This window comes from Leptopilina boulardi, unplaced genomic scaffold (assembly GCF_019393585.1).
Source record: "Leptopilina boulardi isolate dan_hultmark-lab unplaced genomic scaffold, ZJU_Lbou_2.1 LbouV2_278, whole genome shotgun sequence".
Classification (NCBI taxonomy): domain Eukaryota; kingdom Metazoa; phylum Arthropoda; class Insecta; order Hymenoptera; family Figitidae; genus Leptopilina; species Leptopilina boulardi.
In genome coordinates this window covers 4,903,692-4,923,864 of record NW_026137838.1, presented here as the reverse complement: position 1 = coordinate 4,923,864, position 20,173 = coordinate 4,903,692, and the positions used below count along the sequence as shown (strand labels likewise).

The window sequence follows — 20,173 nt, the reverse complement described above, 5'->3', positions numbered from 1 at the left end:
ATAACTTAAGTTCGACGCATTGTTGTTTTTGATTGGTGGAAAAATAGCCGCCCATAGAAAGTTTGGCGCAAAAGCAAAGGTTGTCTCGGGTATTTTCGAGAATATTCGTTAAATTTCGTGAGTGCCAGTGTACTAGAGAGAAGGCCTGGCTCTGGCTTACTCGACGTGTATGCTTTGAAATTCCGCAACATGTTAATGAGTTTTTATCAAATTTTTATTAAAAATTCATGCAGTGTATTCAGTATACGAAAGAAAATTTATAGTGCAAGACATTTACCTTCTTGATCGAATATTTTTTTTAGTGTAAATTGTGCAATAAAGGAGTGGTTTAAAAATGCCTGGGAAAGGGAGTAGAAAAGGAAAATTTGGTAAGAAATCACATGATATTTACAATATTTATCTCTTTGTTTTCTTTACGTAAAAAACTATTTTTCAGTTCATTTAACTAAATTTCTAAAATTTTGAAAATATTTGTGTAGCTTTGAATGAATTTTTAAAGAGTTGTGTAACGTGAGAACACACATATCATTGCTGCATTTGGCAAGACAAATCATCGTTTCATTCGGCCTCGTTTATTCTTACGTCACGGATTTATATTATTTTTATTGTACTACAAAAGTCAAATCATTTATTGATTATTATTTCAAGATATTATTGCATGGCAATTTGATATTTTCTTTATGATTAAGGTGACTGGAATTTATGTTGCATGAAAATGGCATTCGATTCTATTTCTTATGTGTCCTTTATAAGCTCCATGTGACTTCCATGCTTTCACACATGGAAGGACGTCATACATTGCGTAGGCTATAAATTTCTACGTCAATGGTTTTTCCATAAAAAAAAATTATTTTTTTAGTGTTATAAACAAACAAAAAAGTGATAGGTTATGTTTTTTCACTTTTAAATGTCAAAAAACGATTTTCTTTTTTTGTAGAAAAAAAAATTAAAGAAAATTCATTAACATGTGAAATTATTTAAACTTTGATTCTTGATCTTTAAGATTATATTGCGCAGCATATTTTTATATTGAAAAATTATAAAAATTTCATGAGCATTAAAATTAAACTTTTTTTTGACATTAAACATATGTCACTGCAATCTGTTATAAAAATCATACTTTCAAATAACGAATTCGAACATATGTATTTCTTTTTATAATAAAAATAAATATTTGTCAATGATTAAAAATTGGATTTTTCATGAATTAATTTTTTATAAACAGGAAAGATATAGAATATGGATAATATAAATTTGACAATTAAATCACACATTTTATCTTAAACTATTAATGATTTTTTTAAAACAATTCTCTACTTTTATAGTGTATTATTTTTTCTAATCTAAGATTTTATAAGTTTTCCACGTGCGACCTTAGAAATCCAGTTATTGATTTGCAATTACAAGGATGCATTTCACGCAGTTTTCCTATTTATTTATAAAATTAATTTACCAACAGATTTCATTTCACGCACATATGTGATAATTAATTGTTATAATAAATTATTATTATTATTGAATATAAAATTAGAAATGTATTTTAATTCAGTTTAAAAAAAAGAAAATCTATTTAATCTAAAATTATAACTGAAATATTCTGTTTGAAAATTGTCTGAAAGTCAGAAATAGCTATATGCTTAAAATATATGCTAAGCCAAAAAAAAAAAAAAAAAAAAAACTTGTTCTGTTCTTAAAGATCAAGAACTCCATTGCACACTATTGGGAAATACCCAGAATCTTAAAAACGAAAACAAAGAAATCAAAATGACTAATGGAATTTCTTTGTAAATTTAAAAACTTTAAATCTTCTTTGTATCTCTTACTGTGAGATTAAAATATCACATATTATTAAATTACATTTTTCATGATAACCTTGACTTTTTTTTTAGTAATTTAATATTTTCTCTTGCTCCATATTGTTTTATACGTATAAATCTGAAAACGATACAATTACGTAATGATTTAATTACATATGTACGTAATTTTTTTTTTTTACTATTAATTTTCTATTTAATATTAAATCCAGTTTAGGTGAATTTATGCAATACACGTGAAGTAACAGCTGGTTTGATTTAATCTTATGTAATAACATTTGTAACATTCACTTTTCGCGTCTATTTCCTTTCAGAAATATTAATTCAATATTGAATTCAGGTCACTTAAGATAAATTTCAAAAATTTAAATATTTATAAAGAATCGAATTTAAAAAAAAACTTTTCAAAATCGAAAAAAAATATAGAAAAAAATTGTGAATTTGTAGGAAAATTAAATGTTAATGAAAATGTTAATTAGTGAAAAATAATTACAGGTCACAGCGGGAAGCGAACGGAAGGAACTTCTGATGAGGATTCTGTGAATGATGCTTGTAGTGTGACGAGTGGGCTGTCGGACGCAAATGTCCTGGAAGAAGTTAATGATAATGAGGTGGACGAACCTTCTCAGCAACAAGAGGCATTTGAGGAAAATTTAAGAGACGCTATCGATGGATTAACGCAAAAAAGTGCCAAGGGACGAACCAATTGTTTCCAGGGGATTGAAAAAATTTTCGCCACTAAATATGTTCCTGATTTTGTTGAGGATAGAAAAATGACCATCACAGATGCAATTGAAAGGGGATTAAAGAAAGGTCGCGGTGAAGAACAATCAATTGCCGCAAGATTAAGTACATTACTTTGCGTTCAATTGGGTGCATTTGAAAGTGCCGAACATGTTTGTAAAGAAATTAAATCGACATTAATTTGCATTGCCAATGACAATTCGGCATCGACCAATGCCAGATCAGAGGTGAGTTTTAAAAAATAAAATTACACGATAAAAAAAAAAGTAATTTGATTTCAATTTATTTATTTTACAGTGCTGCTGGGCTTTGGGTTTAAATCAATTTTTTTCCGGTAATGATTATGGTGACACCATTGAAATAATTCAATTGCTTTCGACAATTTTTGCTGGTTCATTTTTAAAAGGCAACGGGGCATTGCCGACAATTTCGGCTGATATGGCGGCTTTACATGCGGCAGCGATTTCCTCGTGGACTTTGCTTTTGACTGTTATGTCTCCATTTGATATTTACAATCTACTTGGAAGTAATCGGTCAAGTACTTGTATGCCGTAAGTGATTTGATTTAAAAAAAAAAATTTATTTCGACTAAAATTATTTATTATTTAAAAATTATAGATTTTGATTTTTTTTTCAGATCTCTCAGTCAGTTGCGAGAATTGCTTGAATCACCTCATCTTGATGTGCGTTTATCTGCCGGCGAGGCATTGGCAGTGATTTTCGAGCTTGGTCGTGATTTTTGCGATGACTACGAACAAGAATGGGCACTTGATTTAGTTGAGATACTCAGAGATCTTGCAACTGATTCCAACAAGTTCAGAGCTAAGAAGGATCGAAAACAACAGCGTGCAAGTTTCAGGGATATTTTACGCTATATTGAGGTATTTTTTTTCTTAGAAAAAAAGTCCAATTTGAAATTTAAGAATTATATATTTAATTATTATTAAATTCACAGGATGACATTACACCGGAAATGCACATTAAATTTGGTAAAGAAGTCTTGTATCTTGAGGGTTGGTGTGCCCGAACTCAATATAATGCGTGCTGTCGACTTCTCGGTCCTGGAATAAATATTCATTTATCCGAAAATCAACTCTTGCGGGAAATCTTTCATCTTGGAAATCGTGTCTTGCCTTTACCAACAACACAAAAAACAACTAAACTCGAAAAGGTGGGTTTCGAAAAACTAAAAATCTTATATTTAATTAATAAAATTAAATTTCTCTTTCAGACATTGATGAACGCAGCTGCATTTAAGGCAAGGACCATTCTTCGAAGTAAAAATCGCGACAAGCGTTCCGCAGCATTGGCATTATAAACTTCTCACAAATTGCTTTCTTTTTAGATAATTTACTGCGTGAGAGAATGAATGTTAGTTTTATAATTTTTAATTTATTGAAATCAATTAAAGAAAAATGAGAGAGAATATGATTTCCCTTGAAAATCATGCAACTGTATATATATATAAAAAGAAAGACAATTTTTTTCAAAATGCTTCATGAAACTTGTAGATTTTAATATTTTGCTAATTGAAATGTGTAAGTATGGAAATTTTTGATTTGTTTTAAATTTTTGACAGATGAATTTAGTTTTTCTTTTTTTATTAATTAAAAAAAAACATTAAATGTTATTTGTTCTTTTTTTTAAATTTAGTTTTTATATTTTAGAAAAATTATTGGTATCAAATTTGTTTTTCTTAATTGTACATTAAGTTTAATAAAAAAATACTATATTATAAATTAGAAAACAATGTTTATTATTTTTCTAAAAAAAAAAGCTATAACAATCCAATTGATGACTAGAATAGTTCCTTGTAATAATAAATGATATTGATATATGATTTTTTTGATTAGGGTAAAAAAAATGATTTAACTTAAATATGCAAACGAATTTCTTGATTTTTAAATTCTTTTTCTGAAAGCATCTTCCACCTGTAGCCTAACACTTTTGAAACTTCTTCTTCAGTTCTTTCATAACAGTTTGAATTAGATTTTATCCATTGGTAATGTTCATTTGACCAATCAGTGATATTTGACCAATCGCGGTCAAATCTTTTTAAAATTACATTTCTCCTCACGTATAAACATTGCAAATGTTTTGCTGTCGATATTATTTCAAGAATCGTGGAAGTTGAAATTTTATCATGAATCATCTGCAAATAAACATTAATACATAAAATTAAACTTATTAATTAATAAATTAAATCTAAATTGAATTAAACTCAAAATCAAAGCAAAGCATGCTTTTTGATTCTCAAACTACTGATTAGTAAAAAATTTTCAGTTAGTCATTATTTTTGTACAATAAAAAATTTCTCTATGAAAAATCAATAAAATTAAAAAATAATTGAAAATTAGAAGATTAAGGAAAAATACAAACTCATTAGTCTAAAAGAGAGTTTTAAGCAGCCACGGAAAAATGCAGCACACTAAAGTTTTTCAAACTTATTAAAATACCAGCGTAGTAAGATTTGGACATAATCGACAAAATCTAACGATGTCTCGATCAATGCGTTTTGAAAAATTTTTCGGTAAATAATATCTTGATAATCCTTTAATTGCATAAACTTTCAAAGACATTTGAAAACATAATCCATGTTCGATCATCGCAGACATAGGAACCTATTTTTAACAGTTTAATTAAATATAATTAAAATTATTAAATTATTCATTTAAAAAAATAAAATTTAAATACCTGATATTTCGCACTTTCCAAAATTATACTGTGAACGGGAATTGATTTGTAACTAAGTAAATCGGCAATTAATGCCAAATCACTTGATTTTTGACATTCTATCTCAAAATGAACTTTCAAATTTGGATTATTTAATCTCATTCTCGCCCAAGAACAATTTTTCGGCTGAAAATAATTATAAATAATTAGTATTATTATTAATTATAATTTATAATAAAAATTATTTTACATTACCAAACGTATTGTCGAGTCCTTTGGACTGTAACGATTTTGTACAATGTGAAGATGATTTAATTTTGTGTGTCCAATAAGTTCAACAACGTCTTCATGTAAATTCTGAGGACTAATAATCAATGTCTAAAACAAAAAAAAAAAAGTATTAATTACCTTATATAATTTCATTTGGAAAAATAAAATACTTACATGTAAATTGAGAAATACGCCAACATGTAGTAGAGGACAAAATTCTCTTGTAGTATTAATGAGTATAAGTTTTGTTAAACTTTCTGTACAATTGGCGCAAATATCATCCATAAGAAAAAGAGCTTCTTTACTATCAAGCATTAAGTCAATCAATTCAAGAGATTTAATATTTTTTAAATTAATCATTAATCTTTTTAAGGCCTCAAGTAATTTGCCACCGGTTCCAAATACTCTAATACGATCAGGATTATCTCTGTTCGCCATATTACAATAAAATGTAAATTTCAATCGACGAATATGATTTCCCACACCAGCAACTGAAGTATTGTCCGAGCCCTGTTTTTCAGCGTACCAGCTCACCATATTCATAAATTCATATAAATTGTAAAAATTTAACATTGGCTCAAATATAAGGCAACGAAAGTGTCTTCCAACTTTATTCAAACATGCTGATATTCTCATATGATCAAGAACATATTGCCATCCGCTGTAGTAATTAAATTTTCCCCTCGTGAGTGTTGTGTCCTCAAGTGTAAAAATTGACCATACACTTTGTAATTTAAAGGCACGATACCAATTTCGACAGACCAACGATGCATAATATCGTTCGCGAATCGTCAAATAGGAAAATATTTGCTCGAGCAAAATATCTGGTAACTGATCCCAATTACTGTACATATTTTTCAATTTCTGCTCCTCGGATTCATCTTCCCTGTCAATATACACTGCTGAAAAAAAAAATTCAATTTAATCACCAAAACTGCGTTTCAATTATAAAAAAACAAAACAAAATTGTTTTAAATTTACATTTTATAAAATACGTATTTAAGCGCGAAATATTTGAATAAACAAATCTATTGATGACGAAACATCACGATATTCGCACAATGTATTGTGACGAAAGCTCTCTCATGTGCAAAGCTGTCCTCATTATTTCAAGGTGGAAAATGCAACCACAAAAAAATTCCATGGTTGAATTTCCTTATAGGCTATAAATAAAGGAATAAAATAAAAAAGAAATAATATTCCTTTAATTAAAACAAAAAAAATAATAAACTTACCCCTATTTTCCTCGTTAAATTTCCAACATCCGGCATTCATTTTCTCTTCCAGCAGACTATTTACAAATAAATAAGAAAATTTAGTCTCTGATATTTTTACACAAGATTGTGAAATTTTCGAGAAATATATATAAAACAAAATGTTAAAATAACAAAAATTCACGTGTATATGTGGTATATATACATAATATTAAAAAAAAAATGTAAATACAAATGTTTATTTCCAAAATGGGTTCTTATTAAATAACAATTAATATTTAATATAATTTATAAATAGTAATTTTAAAATTATTCTATTTTTATTCTATTAATTTGGGGAATGCTTTTTTTAATTCCAGGAACCCACTTTAGAAATTGCATAATTTACGTTTTATAATACAATGGTTTTTTTTACAAAAACTGTATAAACTTATTTCATGCACAGTATAAATATAAACTTAAAACTACTTGTTAACTAATTTTAATTACCTTTAAACCTATAAATATCCAATCAACAAGTCCTTAGAATTATCATTTACATTTTGTAACAACAATAAAAATATTAACAACTGACACTAGGGAAGTAGAGAACCCTAGGGACTTTTAATTTTGTAGTATGCACTACTTGACGTTTAACGAACATAACCTATAATTTTAAATTTTGCGGTGTTGATAGTTGAGACTGAGACATTAGGATATTTTGGTCTTAATTTGATAATTATAAATAATATTGGTGAGAATTATTTTTATTAAAAAAAAAGAATATATGCAATTCAATTTTAGTTAAATATTTGAAAATTCTTTGAATGGGAGATATATCTGAAATTTGGTGACTGTAGCGGGTAATGTTAACAACGTGGTCAAATTTTGTTAAATTAATAAAATATAATTCTTTTATTTCTGTCAGACTAAACGTTATTAATAATTTGAATATAAGAAGTTTATCAAAAATGCCGACAGAAATTAAAATTGGTACTCATAATGGAATATTTCATTGTGATGAAGTTTTGGCCTGCTACATGTTAAAAACGTTACCGGAATATAAAAATGCATCAATTATCAGGTAAAGAAAGTATAATTTTTATATTCTTAATATATTAAATTTGTATATGAGTAATTTTTTTTTTATATCATTGTTGAAATTTTTATTAAATTTTTAGTTTTTCAATTCTAACCTAAAAATATAATATTTTGTAAGATTCTATATTTTCTGCTATTATGAAAAATTTTATTTTCTATATATTTATGATTAATTAAAATTTTTTTGTTTATTTAAAATTTTAATTTAGTTTTATTTTAAATATTTTAAATAAACTAGTAGGAATTTGAGCATCTTTTACATATGATTAATGATTAATTTAATCCTGTCATTAATTGTGAATGAAACAGACTGAAAATAATTATAATTATAGATCACGAGATCCGGAAATTTTGAAAACATGCGATATTGTTGTCGATGTAGGTGGAGAATACGATCATTCTAGACATCGATATGATCACCATATGAGGTATTTGATTTCATTTTACTATAACAATATTAATTTATTTTTATTAATTGTAATTTTATTCTTTTAATAATTCAATTTCTTTGTTTAAATGTTAATTTTTATTTTCAGAGAATTTAAAGAAACAGCGTCGTCAGTGATTAATAAGGAGGGTTATAATTGGAATATAAAATTAAGTAGCGCTGGTTTAATATACTGTCATTTTGGTCGTAAAATAATAAAGCAAATTATTCCCGAAGTTACAGATGAAAATGATATTGAGGAAATTTTTAAAAAAGTTTACGACACTTTAATTCAAGAAATTGACGGTATAGACAATGGAGTTCCTATGTTTGAGGCAGAGCCTAGGTAATTTATTCATAAAATTCAGATATAATCTCGTTGAATTTCTAATTATTTTATATTTAAATATTTTTCTAAATTATTTGAGAATAAAAAAATCTTTAATATTTGATAGTTATCGAATTCATACGAATTTGAGCGCTAGAGTAAGGGGTTTAAATGCTCCTTGGAATAAAAAGGATATGGATGTTGAGGAACAATTTCAAAAAGCAATGGCTTTAGTAGGAGAGGAATTTAACGAATTTATTACTTATGCTGCTCAAGTTTGGCTACCGGCGAAGAATCTTGTCAAAAATGCTCTTTTAAATCGATTTGAGGTATTTTTTCTGTTTATTTTATTATTTTCCAATTGTTTCACAATATTCCAATTTTTTCTATATTTATTAATATTTGAATTTTATTATTTTTGTTTTTATTTGGAGAAAGAAAATTCAAAAAAAAGTAATTATCAATTATCTAAATCATTTTATTTGACATTTATTTCGTGTGAAATAAAGCAGGGAATGTAAAGCCACCATTCTTCTATTGTCAGATGTGAAAAAAAAAAAAATTCATCTTGGGCGTCGTTCAGATTCAATTATTACTTTGTACCTACTTATTGAGGTCGTACATTTGCATTACACCATGTCATTGTTTATCATATTTACAAATGTAATTATATCTATATTTACACGTTTATTGAATATTGACCTTTGTTTATTTTACAAATTTTTAATTATTAGAATTTTCATCAATGCAATTTTTAAAGTGAATTAAAAATTTCGTAATTGTAAATAAATTTTATTAATTTAATTTTTATTTTTCTTTGTTATTTTTAGGTTGATTCTAGTGGAGAAATCATGGAATTAAAACAACCTTGTCCTTGGACCGAGCATATGTTTGCTTTAGAACAAGAATTAAATATCGATCCAATTATTAAATATGTGATTTTCCAGGATAATTCGTATAGAGTACAAGCGGTGCCTGTTCAATTGGGAAGTTTCGTGTGCAGGTAAATTGAAAATTTTTTTAAATGTTAAAACATTTTTAGAAAACAGAATAGAATTAATTATTTAAATTATTAGAATTTTCTTGCCCGAGGAATGGGCAGGTTTACGTGACGAGGAACTATCAACAATTTCCGGAATTGAAGATTGTATTTTCGTTCATGCAGCGCGATTTATTGGTGGTAATAAAACAAGAGATGGTGCTTTAAAAATGGCAAGGAAAGCTTTGAAAATCGGTAAAATCGAAGGGAAATGAAACTTAAAAAAAAGGGGAATTATAAATAAAACAAAATATTATATGTAATTAATCATTTATTTATCATTTACTGTAAAAAAAAGAGCACACACACAAGGAATTATATAATTATTATGGCATTGTAATCGCCGTAATTTGTATTACGACAAATTGTTTTTTTTTTAAATGGTACTAAATGTTTCTTTATACTTTTCATAAAATGAGTTATTTGAATTGTACAAAGACCTAGTTTCTTCGTCGCAGAAAAAGGAAATATTTCTAACATTTTTTTTTTATAGGAGTTTAATGAATTTTTATATTTTTAAAAATCGAGAGAGTTATAAAAAAAAGAAAAAAATCACGAAGAAACTTTTAGTTGATTTTTAGAGCTAGATTTTTCGAATATTTCTTCATTGACTCTTGGTGGCTTCGGCGTGGGCGGCGTAATGTGCAGCTTTGGCGATGGCAACCTCGGGGGTGTCCACAACATTTCCATCAAGACCAATTGGTGCTGTGTGAGGATATCCGTAAGCATAAGTCAAGGCAAGTGCTCCATAGGGGCGTCCAGTTGTTTTTGCTGCTTCCTGTTTTCGAGGTATTTTAATTAGTGATTTTTTTTGTATCATCAAATGTATTTGTATTATTTTTAGTATTATTTTGATTAAATTTTATTATTTTTGAAAGAAAATTTGTTTAATATAGAAAATTAATTCTTTTGCAGACAAATACAAGAAGAAAATTAGCGTACCTTGGCGTGTTCGGCGAAATGAGCAGCTTTAGCTTGTGCCACCTCGGGAGTATCAACGACACGTCCATCGGGTCCAAGAGGAGCTCCAAGAGCATAGCTGTGATAAGCATAGAGTGGAGCTGCGTAGGCAATTGGATGATATTGATAAGGATAAGCATATCCCAAAGTATTTCTCGCGGCTTCATAGGCATGAGTCGCCAAATGTGCTGCTTTTGCATTCGCTACTTCCGGTGTGTCAAGAGGTCCTCCATAATATCCACCATATGCATAATATGGTTGTACGAGAGCTTGCGAGAGGGCAAATATCGCCGAAAGAATAATCTGTAATTGGAAAATTATCAAATTTAAAAGGTAATTCAATTATTTTCTTACAAAAAGATTAATTAATAGATGGGAATAAGAGAGAAAAAGAGGAAGCGAGAGCACTGGGAAAATTGCAGGAGATGGATGATGATTGACATTGAATACTTACGAAGGTCTTCATGATTGAATTTTTTTTTTTTTTTTTCTTGAATTGAGCGCTGCTGGATTTCCAGTACTCGCTAAAGGTGTGGACTGTTATGCTGTGACGAAGAGACTCTCGATCCCCCTTTATATGTATGAGAATCTGGTAGGGAGTCGTCGACCTGGAGGGGAACACGCCCTGAAGCAAGTGCTACATTTAAAGAAGCCTGACATTGACATTACGTTGACGACAAGAACAAGAAGAAGGCCCCCCTCTATTGGGTTGGGTTTGGCCCTTATGCCGCTTCTGGAACTCCGTCTAGCCACAATACACCTCCTTGATAATCAAGTGTCGAGGTCAGGAGCATTTGCCTGAGGCGAAAGGCGATCACTCCATCCCTGTGTATATACATCATGGTCGTTTTCATCGAAGGGGGCAATATAACTATATACGTGGGCCTCCACTATCGCATAACTTGGAAATACCAAAGCAAAAGTCTATTGCGTCTATGGATTGCTTCTTCTTCTTCTTCTTTGCTTCCTAGCAATTCCGAGTTCAAAAGTCTCTACCGAAGATGTAGAGATGTCTTCTCCTTCTTCTTCACTTCCGCAATCTTAATACCAAGGTGCCGATAGGATAAAGCTAGGAATTATACTTTCAGGAATTCATCCTCGTGTGGGCAGCATTTATTTTCAAAGGTGGCAATTCTTTTTTTTATCACTATCATAAATTTTATTTAAATAAATTTTATCTATACATTAAAATTGTTATTTTTATAATTTTTTTTTATTTATTATTTTTCAATATGAAATTATTTTTTAAACATTGCAATTAATGAAAATACATTATCACTTATAATAAAAGTAATACTACTAATAAATTCATAATAAACAATTAATAATAATAATAATAATAATAAAATTATTAATAATAAATTATATTATCTAATTGCAAAACGATTACACAATTGAAAGATTTAAATATTTGGCAAGAATAAATGTTTTGTTGAGATTAGAAATAATTTTACATAATAAATTATGTTTCAGGAACTATTTAATAAAAAAAAAAAAAAAACCTTTCAAAATGCAGTTTTTTTCGTGTCTATGAAATTCTTACACGATTGATGATGTAAAATGACGTCTATAAAATCTAGGCCATAAGAGTAGTTGCTCTACAATTTTAATTAGATTATTGCAACATTCTCAAATCAAGGACTGATTTTTTAATATATAATATTGATGGTCATGCATATAAAATCTAATAATTAATAGTTTTATAAATATCAATTTTATATACTCAATGAGTAATTTTTTCGAAAAAAGGCATAATTTTTTGTTTTTCATTTTGAAATTGAAAAATTGCTGTCAAAATAAATGAATAAAAATTGCAATACTAATGAAGACATTTTTTTAAATTCTACATTCTTGTTCTATTAAAATAATAATTTATGCGGAATAATAAATATAAATTTTTGAAATTGGATCGACAACACTTGATCGAGGTCATTGAATGTAAATTTTGTTGATCCATAAAAATATTCGTCAATTATGACATGTTTTTCCAAATGAATTTCCATAAAAGGATTTTAAGGTCGTCACTTTCAATTAAATGGTATTTGACAGTTTGACGGATTAAAAAATTGGAAAAAATCCCCCCCATTGATTTTCTAATTTAAATTCAAAGCTTGATCAAAATGAAAATTAATATAAATTAATTTTTAATTTTCAGAAAATCATTGTGGTAAAAAAATCAAAATGCCTCGAAGAGATTGAAAATTAAAGCACAAAGGATTGAATGAAATAAAAATCGAAAGAACTTGTTTCTAAAAGAAAAGAAATAGTTTCTACAGAGAGAAAGAAGGGGTAAAAAATTGAAGTACAGGATAAAAAAGACAAATCGAAAAATTAAGGAAAGAAAATTTTTATTATATTTGGAGGTAAAAATTATCAATTTTGAAATTCAAAATTTTTAACAAGAAATCATTTTATTTATAAGTTCCGATCAGACCCCACATTATGAAAAGCTAAATGAGTATCTTGTTAGTTTGATTAATAAAAAGCAATCTCGATCCTTTTGAGGAAAGAGGATTTTATATTCTTAATCTCAAACATCAAGTTCTTCTCTTAAAAGTAAACTTTATTACATTTAAAATACTCGTAATAATTTTATATTCCTGGAGCGTTGAAACATTTTAATATGTACAGTAGCAGATTAATTAATTTTTAATTTATCTGCTAATGAGAAATTTGTTTCGTCTTATCTTTTTCATGTTTTCTCATTTATCAATTATTTTTTTTTAAATTCGAAAATTTGAAAAAAAAGAAAGTCTAGAAAAACTTGTAAAAATCAAATTAAAAACAGAAGTAAAATTTAAACAATCATAAGGGATCGCGAAGGTATTTTATTGATTTATAAAAAAAAGAAAGATTACTATAAGAAATGAAAATAATTAAGAGATTGATGTTTTTGATAAAGAAGAAAGTAATTATATTATTGAATATAAGTCTTGAATAAGTGAAGGTCGGAGCAATGAACGAATGTCCTCCGAAGTTGCTCGATTTTTCCTGAAACAGGGAACATGAAGGTACGAATCAGATATTCTTGATTCGATAAAATGAACACATTGAACAGTTTTCGAGAGCCCCTTAAGTCTCAAAGGTTTTGCAGTTCTCTCATTCTCTCTATATGAAAATACCATTTCAAGTTCTCACGATCAAGCAGGTTTTTCTGACGAGAAAAAATCCGGAACTCAAGACATTATACCACTCTTGTCTCCGGTTTCATGGTAAATTTTATCTTGACGTTTCCCTGATAAAATTGAAGAGTCACATGTGCTTTTTTTCCATCCGTTCAGTTCTAATTTTAGTTTTTCATTTAAAAAAAAATTCTTTCGCGTAAATAGCGGATTTTGATGTCAATATTAATTAAATCACAATCTTAATTACATAGTAGATCAGGAAAAATGTCAAGAAATATTAAAATTTTCTTTCTTATTTAAATTTTTCTTTAATTCATAATAATTTAATTTAAAAAAAAAATTTCCAGTCAGTTAAAATAGAAATGAATAAAGAAAAATTGCTATTAGAATACAATTAAAATTAATTAAAAATTAAAAATTATTTTTCAAAAAATATTTTTTAATAAAAATTTGAAGACAAATCGATTTTAATAATCGATATAAAAATCGAACTTTTGATTTAAAAATTCTTAAATAAATGAAAATAAAAAAAAATAATTTTTTGCAAAATTAATTTATAAAAAATTAATTTTTTAAACAAATATGATAAACAATTGAGACAACAGTCGATAAACCAGACAAGTTATATTATTCGCTGTTGATTTTCATATTCGCGAGCATAGAGTTACCGACTGCAAAACATTTGCACAAAGGTGGGAAAAATTGTTTGAAAATGAAAAGAAAAAATAATTAAAATTACTGCGTAGATTTTTGTATTAATTATATATGGAGTATTGCAAATTAACTTTTACTTGAATTTATTCAATCAAATATATCAAGAAATCGTTACTGATCCCAGTGACCGTATAAAACATTGCGTGAATTCGTGACCGAACTTTTATTGAAATTAAATTATATAATTTTACGAGTTCATGTTTGCATGTATATAACTTTGTTCTACATAATGCAATCTTGTGTTACTTTTCACTTCGATAATTCGTCTTATATCGTTTAGAATAGAAAAAAAAAAAAAATAATAGAAAATTTTTCATTTGAATTTTACGCGCTGCGTTTGCAATTAAAATTACAAAAGTATTTTAATTTAGATTTATTTAATTTTAACTGCAATTTTTTTTTCGTGGAAAAATAGAAACTATCTATAGTTGAATTTATTATTTAGTTAATGAGAAATTAATAATTAGTAATAATAAATTCTAATTTAATTATAAATATTTATAAAATTATAATCGAAAATAAAGAAAGAAGAAAAATTAAATTGAGAAAAAAACGAAAGAATTAAATAAAAGATAAAAAGTGAGTAAAAATTGTTTTATATAAAAAAAAAAGATTTTTACAAAACGATAATTTAAAGTAGAAGGGTGAAAAAGCGATATCGCTTAGACAATCGATCTTCAATGAGAATTTTTCGAAGCGTACATGTGCCTTGTGATCATGATAAGACCCACGCGATTTTTCCAAGTCGTTTACTACAACAAACTAAATAGAGAAAAAGTTCAATTATATTCACATAGACCACCTCGTTTTTTTTCTATATAGGGAAAAAAAAGTTTTTATTATAAATTATAATTTTTTTTTATTATTTCTTTTTTTAATAAAAAATACAGTTTAATTAATTCAAAAATATTTATTTCAAATGAATATTTATTTGATGTTGAAATGGTTTATTTAAATCAAATAAATTTTTTTCAGTACTTTTAATTTAATTTTTTAATTAATTTTGTAAATATAAAATCTGTTTTTAAATATTTTTGGTTTAATTAATATTTAAATGAAATTTTTGTTTCAGCAAATTTGCAAAAAAGTAAATAAATTCGTTTTTTTTGGGAAAAAAAGCGATAATTTTAATTATTTATTAACAAGATTCATTCATGAATGCAAAAAGACGATGAGGAAAGGTGTGTCTACTAATGTTATGTAGAGGCCAAAGGCGGATATTATACGTCTATTGTAATGTTGTTCGTTCATGGACCAGATAAGAGGACAAATTCCAGTTTTCTCTCCTTTCTTGTGACTGAATTCTTTCACTTTTATATATTTTAAAAATTTTTGATAAAAAAAAAATTTCCCCTATATTATTTTTAAAAGTAGTTTTTAAAAATTGAATTAAAAAAAAATAGATTTTCCTGTTTTAATTCAATTTATCTTAATTAACATTTTTAAATTGAGGTATAATTACTTGCATTTAAATGTAAATAATATTTTTTTTCTCTATGCAAAAGATAATCTTTTTCAAAGAATACATGCGAATTTTGCACAATAAATGTAAATTTTTAATAATTTAAAGGATATGATATAACATTTTTAGTAAAACGATAAACACATGTCTGAAATCTATATTCAATCACACTCGAAAAGCGAAAGTTCGATTGGAAGATAGAAAAAAAAAAATTACATAAAATCTATTATTTACACGAACCTTTAATTGCACATGAAATAATATATAAAAATTTTGTTGAGAAAAACTGGAAAAATTTCATTTTTTTCTTTTCCACTTGTGAATTCCACATTGCAAAAAAAAAAAATTATATCTTACCAGAATATCTTTGAAAAAAGTTTTTGTTCTTTAAAAGAATTTTTACTGCTGTACATAATGTCAGATCAAAACAGTCTTATCTACTTAAATAAAAAATCGTTAAATTTAATTAATTAATGTAATTCAATCATACGGCTGATTAGCATTTGATTGAAATATATAAAAGAAAGAATAAAAGAAATTATTTACAAATAAATTGAACTCATTGATATCGTTGGCGTTACTCGCAATCTTGGATTTCAAAATAAAAATAAGTATCTCTTTCTCTACCCACAATCGATGATTATGATCATTGCGGAATGTACAGCAACTTTGGTCTATTATAAATAAATCACAAAATGAGTAAAAAAAAATTGAATTGTCAATTTATATATAGCAATCGTAATTTATCGTTTTAACACTTTTTTTATTTATTCCGTTTTTTTGTTGTGTAAATTTACATATCATAAAGAGTTTCTACAATTGAAAACGGTGATAATTAAATAACAATAATTAATAAAAAAAAAATTCCTATAAATATTGTGATTTATATAAAAATTGCAGTGTCAAAAATGATCATTCTTTTTATTACACAAAAAAAAAGTTTTTCAGTTAGCAAAAAAAAATTATAAGCGAATAATTTCTTTCTTAAATATGACAAATAAATTATTCGTTTGTAATAGAAAAAAAAGAAACATCTGTAAATGATAAAAGTAAACAGAATTTGAATTAATTTAAATAAATATAAAACCCCTCACAATTATTTACATATTCATTGCTTTTTTGATTACATAAGAAAATAGTCTAGACATAAAGAACCTTCAGATTTATGATAATAAAATTACTGTTCCAAATATTTGTGTTTTGATTAAAAAAATTTACTACAATGAAAAAACGAATTTTTCTAGATATAAAATTAAATTTTTATTTCTATAAATTAAAAATTATTTTATTATCAATTATTTATTAATAATATTCCTTTGGGAAAATTATTTTTCTATTTTAAAAAAATTTTTTTTTGGTTTTATTTTTGAAATTTTGCAACTGAAAAAATGTTTTGAGTATTTTTTTTTTCGAATTATAATTAAAAATATTGTATTAATAAATGCCATAATGTCCATAGGGTCCATGATGAGTGGCTTTGGAAATTGCAGCAAAATGTGCAGCTTTGGCTTGATTTACTTCCGGTGTATCAATGACTCTTCCATCGTGAGCCAAAGGAGCCGATGGTCCATGATAGTTTCCGTGTCCATAGACTGGAGTCGCATAATTATTATTATGATGATGATGAGGAGCAGGAATCACTCCGTAAGCAAATTTTGCTGGTGAATCATGATACGCACCCGAATTTCCCGCATGATGTAATGCCGCGTAATGTGCCGCTTTAGCTTGTGCCACTTCCGGTGTATCAATCACTCTCCCCTAAAAAATTGTTTTTTTTCAAATTATTTTTTTTCTACTATTAGCATTAATATATATATTATATATTAGCATTTTATAATTAATAAATATGTACTAACTTTAAAATAAATATATTTAATTTAATTTTTATTTTAATAGGAATAGGAAAAGGAAATTAAAGAAGAAAACAAAAAATGTTTGAACCTCGTGATTTAATGGAGCAGGTGGTCCTTGATATCCTTGTGGAATATGATAAATTCTACTGCTAAATTGTGTGGGTGAAGAATAACCATAAGATCCAAGAGGATGATGTGAATAGATATTAGCTTGACCATAATCATTTCCCTCGTAATCGTCCGAAGATCCTGAATAAGGTATTCTTGCAGCAATATCGGCAAAGGCTTGTAAATGAGCTGCCTTTGCGTATGCCACTTCAGGTGTGTCAATTACCCTACCATCATGCCCAATTGGCGCCGATGGTCCTTGATATGGATATTGTCCTCCAGCGTAATATTCAGGTCTCGCGAATATCACTGATACCATCGATGCAACCACGACCTTGAAAAAAAAACCACAGGTTTCAATTTTTTTTATATATAATTTTTTACCTTCTTTTTGTTTGTATCTTTTTATTTTTTTATTTTCACTTTTTTTCCCTTAAATTCCTCTTTACTAAAAATAATAATAGTTTTTATATTATAATTATTTTTCATTATAAAATTGCAAAAATTGAATAATAATATCCTCGCTATTAATAATGTTATTTACTTTTTTAATTTTAAAATGAAGTTTTAAATGGTAATATTTAATTCAGATTGGAATAAAAAAATTTTCTCTTCATAATTAGATAATTTATTTACTATTTAATGTATTATAATTTTCCTAACTAATTGTTATAAATTGTTCTTTATTAATTAAATAATTATTTTAATTTCCTATTTATTTAAAATAAAAAGTAACAATTTTTTTTCCCTTCACACTCACTAAAAACTTCATAGTTATAATTGTTTTGTATCTCTTCGTTTGGGATTAAATTCCTTTCTGTTGTCAAATCGTGGTCACACCATCGTTTTATATAGACAGGTGGTTTAATATAATTATTTCCCAATGTTTTGCCTCGTCGATTCGAAAATAAACCGCGAGGCCTTTTAGAGGACAATAATTGATAATTTCACGGGTCAAAGTGAAATTCACTTATATATCAGTTAAGAAATTTTTTTTCTATATACATTGCATAGTTTCTTTACAATAAATAAAAATTCATAATAGCGAGGGAAAAATTTTCTATTATTCAATTTGCAAATTTATAGAAAAAAATTAAATTAAATTCGGAGTTATAAAATTTTGTCTATAGGGAGAAATTAATTGAAATTTAATTTTTATTATTTATATTAATTAATGTCAATTTATTGTTTGATTTGAAATCAAATTTGATTTATATCTTGTTTGTCGTGTGTCTAATAAGTTAATAACTTAATAATAATATATATATACATGTGTAAGAGTAGTCGTTGAGTGTGCCCTTAATGAGCGACTTCACTTAATTAAACTTGAATCTTTTTAGCATTAACAACATATATGTATATTACATACAAGTTGAAGTTAGGTGCAGCGGGTCCCGCCTTATTACGATGCAACATCATAAATTGTGCCACACTGCATTTTTATAGCCAATCACATTATGCGTTCAGCAAATTCCTTTGACCGTCGTAATAATTGTTCTTCTTACATCCATTACTCATTCACGTGGGTGAAACTGCATTTTTTTTTTCATTAATTTCTTTGATTTTTTTTTTCAAAAATTATCTTGAGGAATTTTTAAAATTTTTTTAAAATAAAGTCAAATATTTAAAACAAAAATGATATCTGAAAATACAATTTTTTCAGAATATTCAAATTTTTGGTTTGTGTAGAAAAAAAAAAAATTAGAAAATGCAAATAAGTTATATATACAACTTTGTCAGTTTATAGTTGCAATAGAAAAAAAAAGTTGTACCTATTAAATAATATACAGTGTCTGTCACGATCCACTGCACTTTTCATGCCCTGATCTTCATAACAAGTTGTAATTACTACATGTCTAATTACCCCAAGTGTAGTATAGAAGAGTTTAACTGTAACTTTCATTTTTCGAGAATATAATATAGTCATAATTTATACACAAGTTACAACTTCAAAAAAAAAAATTATTTTGTTAAAAATTACAAATTTTTGTTATTAACAAATTAAAATTTTGATCTCATCAAAGGGTAAAATCAATAACTCGATTGACCTTGATTTTTATGAAATTATCAATTCATGTGAAATTCGAATTGAATTCATGGAATCACGTACGATTAATCAAAATGCTCCTTGAAGCGAAAGGAGCGATTTTCTGTTTTTGTTAAAGAATTATTATATAATAATACCTGGTCATGTCGCACGATAATACTCACGTTCCACTATTGGCGTAATACTATTCAGAATCCAATTCTTTTATTATCATGATCAGAAATTTTTTTTCCAATTTTTCTTTTTCTATAAAAATAAAAAATTTACACTATCAGTTTCTTTAGTTCTGTCTCGTTAATTCTAATATATTTTAAT

General features: G+C 26.7%; 4 protein-coding genes across 6 annotated transcripts in view; 2 read left to right on the top strand and 2 right to left on the bottom strand.

Annotated features, from left to right (window-relative positions):
• Positions 1-116: 116 nt before the first annotated feature.
• Positions 117-4,308, top strand: LOC127281878 (interferon-related developmental regulator 2). The gene is made up of 6 exons (XM_051305854.1): positions 117-368; positions 2,310-2,785; positions 2,856-3,109; positions 3,196-3,439; positions 3,514-3,729; positions 3,790-4,308. The coding sequence occupies exons 1-6, from the start codon at positions 335-337 to the stop codon at positions 3,874-3,876; spliced, it is 1,311 nt and encodes a 436-aa protein (XP_051161811.1). The 5' UTR covers positions 117-334; the 3' UTR covers positions 3,877-4,308.
• LOC127281876 (uncharacterized) lies at positions 4,135-7,339 on the bottom strand. 3 transcript variants are annotated; one of them, XM_051305852.1, is made up of 7 exons: positions 7,205-7,339; positions 6,737-6,792; positions 5,676-6,400; positions 5,487-5,609; positions 5,253-5,417; positions 5,015-5,179; positions 4,135-4,710 (listed from the first exon to the last, which is right to left on the bottom strand). In XM_051305852.1, exons 2-7 carry the CDS (start codon positions 6,774-6,776, stop codon positions 4,432-4,434), a joined length of 1,497 nt encoding a protein of 498 aa, XP_051161809.1. In that variant the 5' UTR covers positions 6,777-6,792; positions 7,205-7,339; the 3' UTR covers positions 4,135-4,431. The 3 variants fall into 3 exon arrangements, 2 of the variants coding, with proteins under 2 accessions (XP_051161809.1, XP_051161808.1); XM_051305851.1 differs by having other exon boundaries at positions 5,676-6,403; positions 7,205-7,338; XR_007843105.1 differs by having other exon boundaries at positions 4,566-4,710; positions 4,938-5,179; positions 5,676-6,403; positions 7,205-7,336.
• Positions 7,340-7,386: 47 nt separating this feature from the next.
• LOC127281879 (MYG1 exonuclease) lies at positions 7,387-9,856 on the top strand. The gene is made up of 6 exons (XM_051305855.1): positions 7,387-7,778; positions 8,128-8,223; positions 8,332-8,568; positions 8,678-8,879; positions 9,381-9,553; positions 9,627-9,856. Exons 1-6 carry the CDS (start codon positions 7,561-7,563, stop codon positions 9,802-9,804), a joined length of 1,104 nt encoding a protein of 367 aa, XP_051161812.1. The 5' UTR covers positions 7,387-7,560; the 3' UTR covers positions 9,805-9,856.
• The window catches only part of LOC127281894 (uncharacterized), a 32,168-nt gene continuing 21,837 nt past the window's right edge, over positions 9,843-20,173 (bottom strand). The window contains exons 6-13 of the mRNA XM_051305868.1: positions 19,082-19,121; positions 17,792-18,145; positions 17,296-17,608; positions 11,462-11,516; positions 11,278-11,374; positions 11,004-11,186; positions 10,532-10,852; positions 9,843-10,367 (exon numbers count right to left, since the gene is read on the bottom strand). Coding sequence (XP_051161825.1) covers positions 10,194-10,367; positions 10,532-10,852; positions 11,004-11,186; positions 11,278-11,374; positions 11,462-11,516; positions 17,296-17,608; positions 17,792-18,145; positions 19,082-19,121 — 1,537 coding nt within the window. The 3' untranslated portion in view covers positions 9,843-10,193. The remainder of the gene's footprint in view (positions 10,368-10,531; positions 10,853-11,003; positions 11,187-11,277; positions 11,375-11,461; positions 11,517-17,295; positions 17,609-17,791; positions 18,146-19,081; positions 19,122-20,173) is intronic.

Excerpts from the sequence above, each read along its gene's own strand:
- LOC127281878 (XM_051305854.1), top strand. The coding sequence starts at position 335 with ATGCCTGGGAAAGGGAGTAGAAAAGGAAAATTTG. Across the intron at positions 369-2,309 it reads GAGTAGAAAAGGAAAATTTG|GTCACAGCGGGAAGCGAACG; the intron begins GTAAGAAATCAC and ends AAATAATTACAG. Across the intron at positions 3,730-3,789 it reads AAACAACTAAACTCGAAAAG|ACATTGATGAACGCAGCTGC; the intron begins GTGGGTTTCGAA and ends TTTCTCTTTCAG.
- LOC127281876 (XM_051305851.1), bottom strand. The coding sequence starts at position 6,776 with ATGAATGCCGGATGTTGGAAATTTAACGAGGAAAATAGGG. Across the intron at positions 5,418-5,486 it reads AGGACTCGACAATACGTTTG|CCGAAAAATTGTTCTTGGGC; the intron begins GTAATGTAAAAT and ends AATTATTTTCAG. Across the intron at positions 5,180-5,252 it reads TGGAAAGTGCGAAATATCAG|GTTCCTATGTCTGCGATGAT; the intron begins GTATTTAAATTT and ends TGTTAAAAATAG.
- LOC127281879 (XM_051305855.1), top strand. The coding sequence starts at position 7,561 with ATGTTAACAACGTGGTCAAATTTTGTTAAATTAATAAAATATAATTCT. Across the intron at positions 8,224-8,331 it reads CGATATGATCACCATATGAG|AGAATTTAAAGAAACAGCGT; the intron begins GTATTTGATTTC and ends TTTTATTTTCAG. Across the intron at positions 8,569-8,677 it reads ATGTTTGAGGCAGAGCCTAG|TTATCGAATTCATACGAATT; the intron begins GTAATTTATTCA and ends AATATTTGATAG.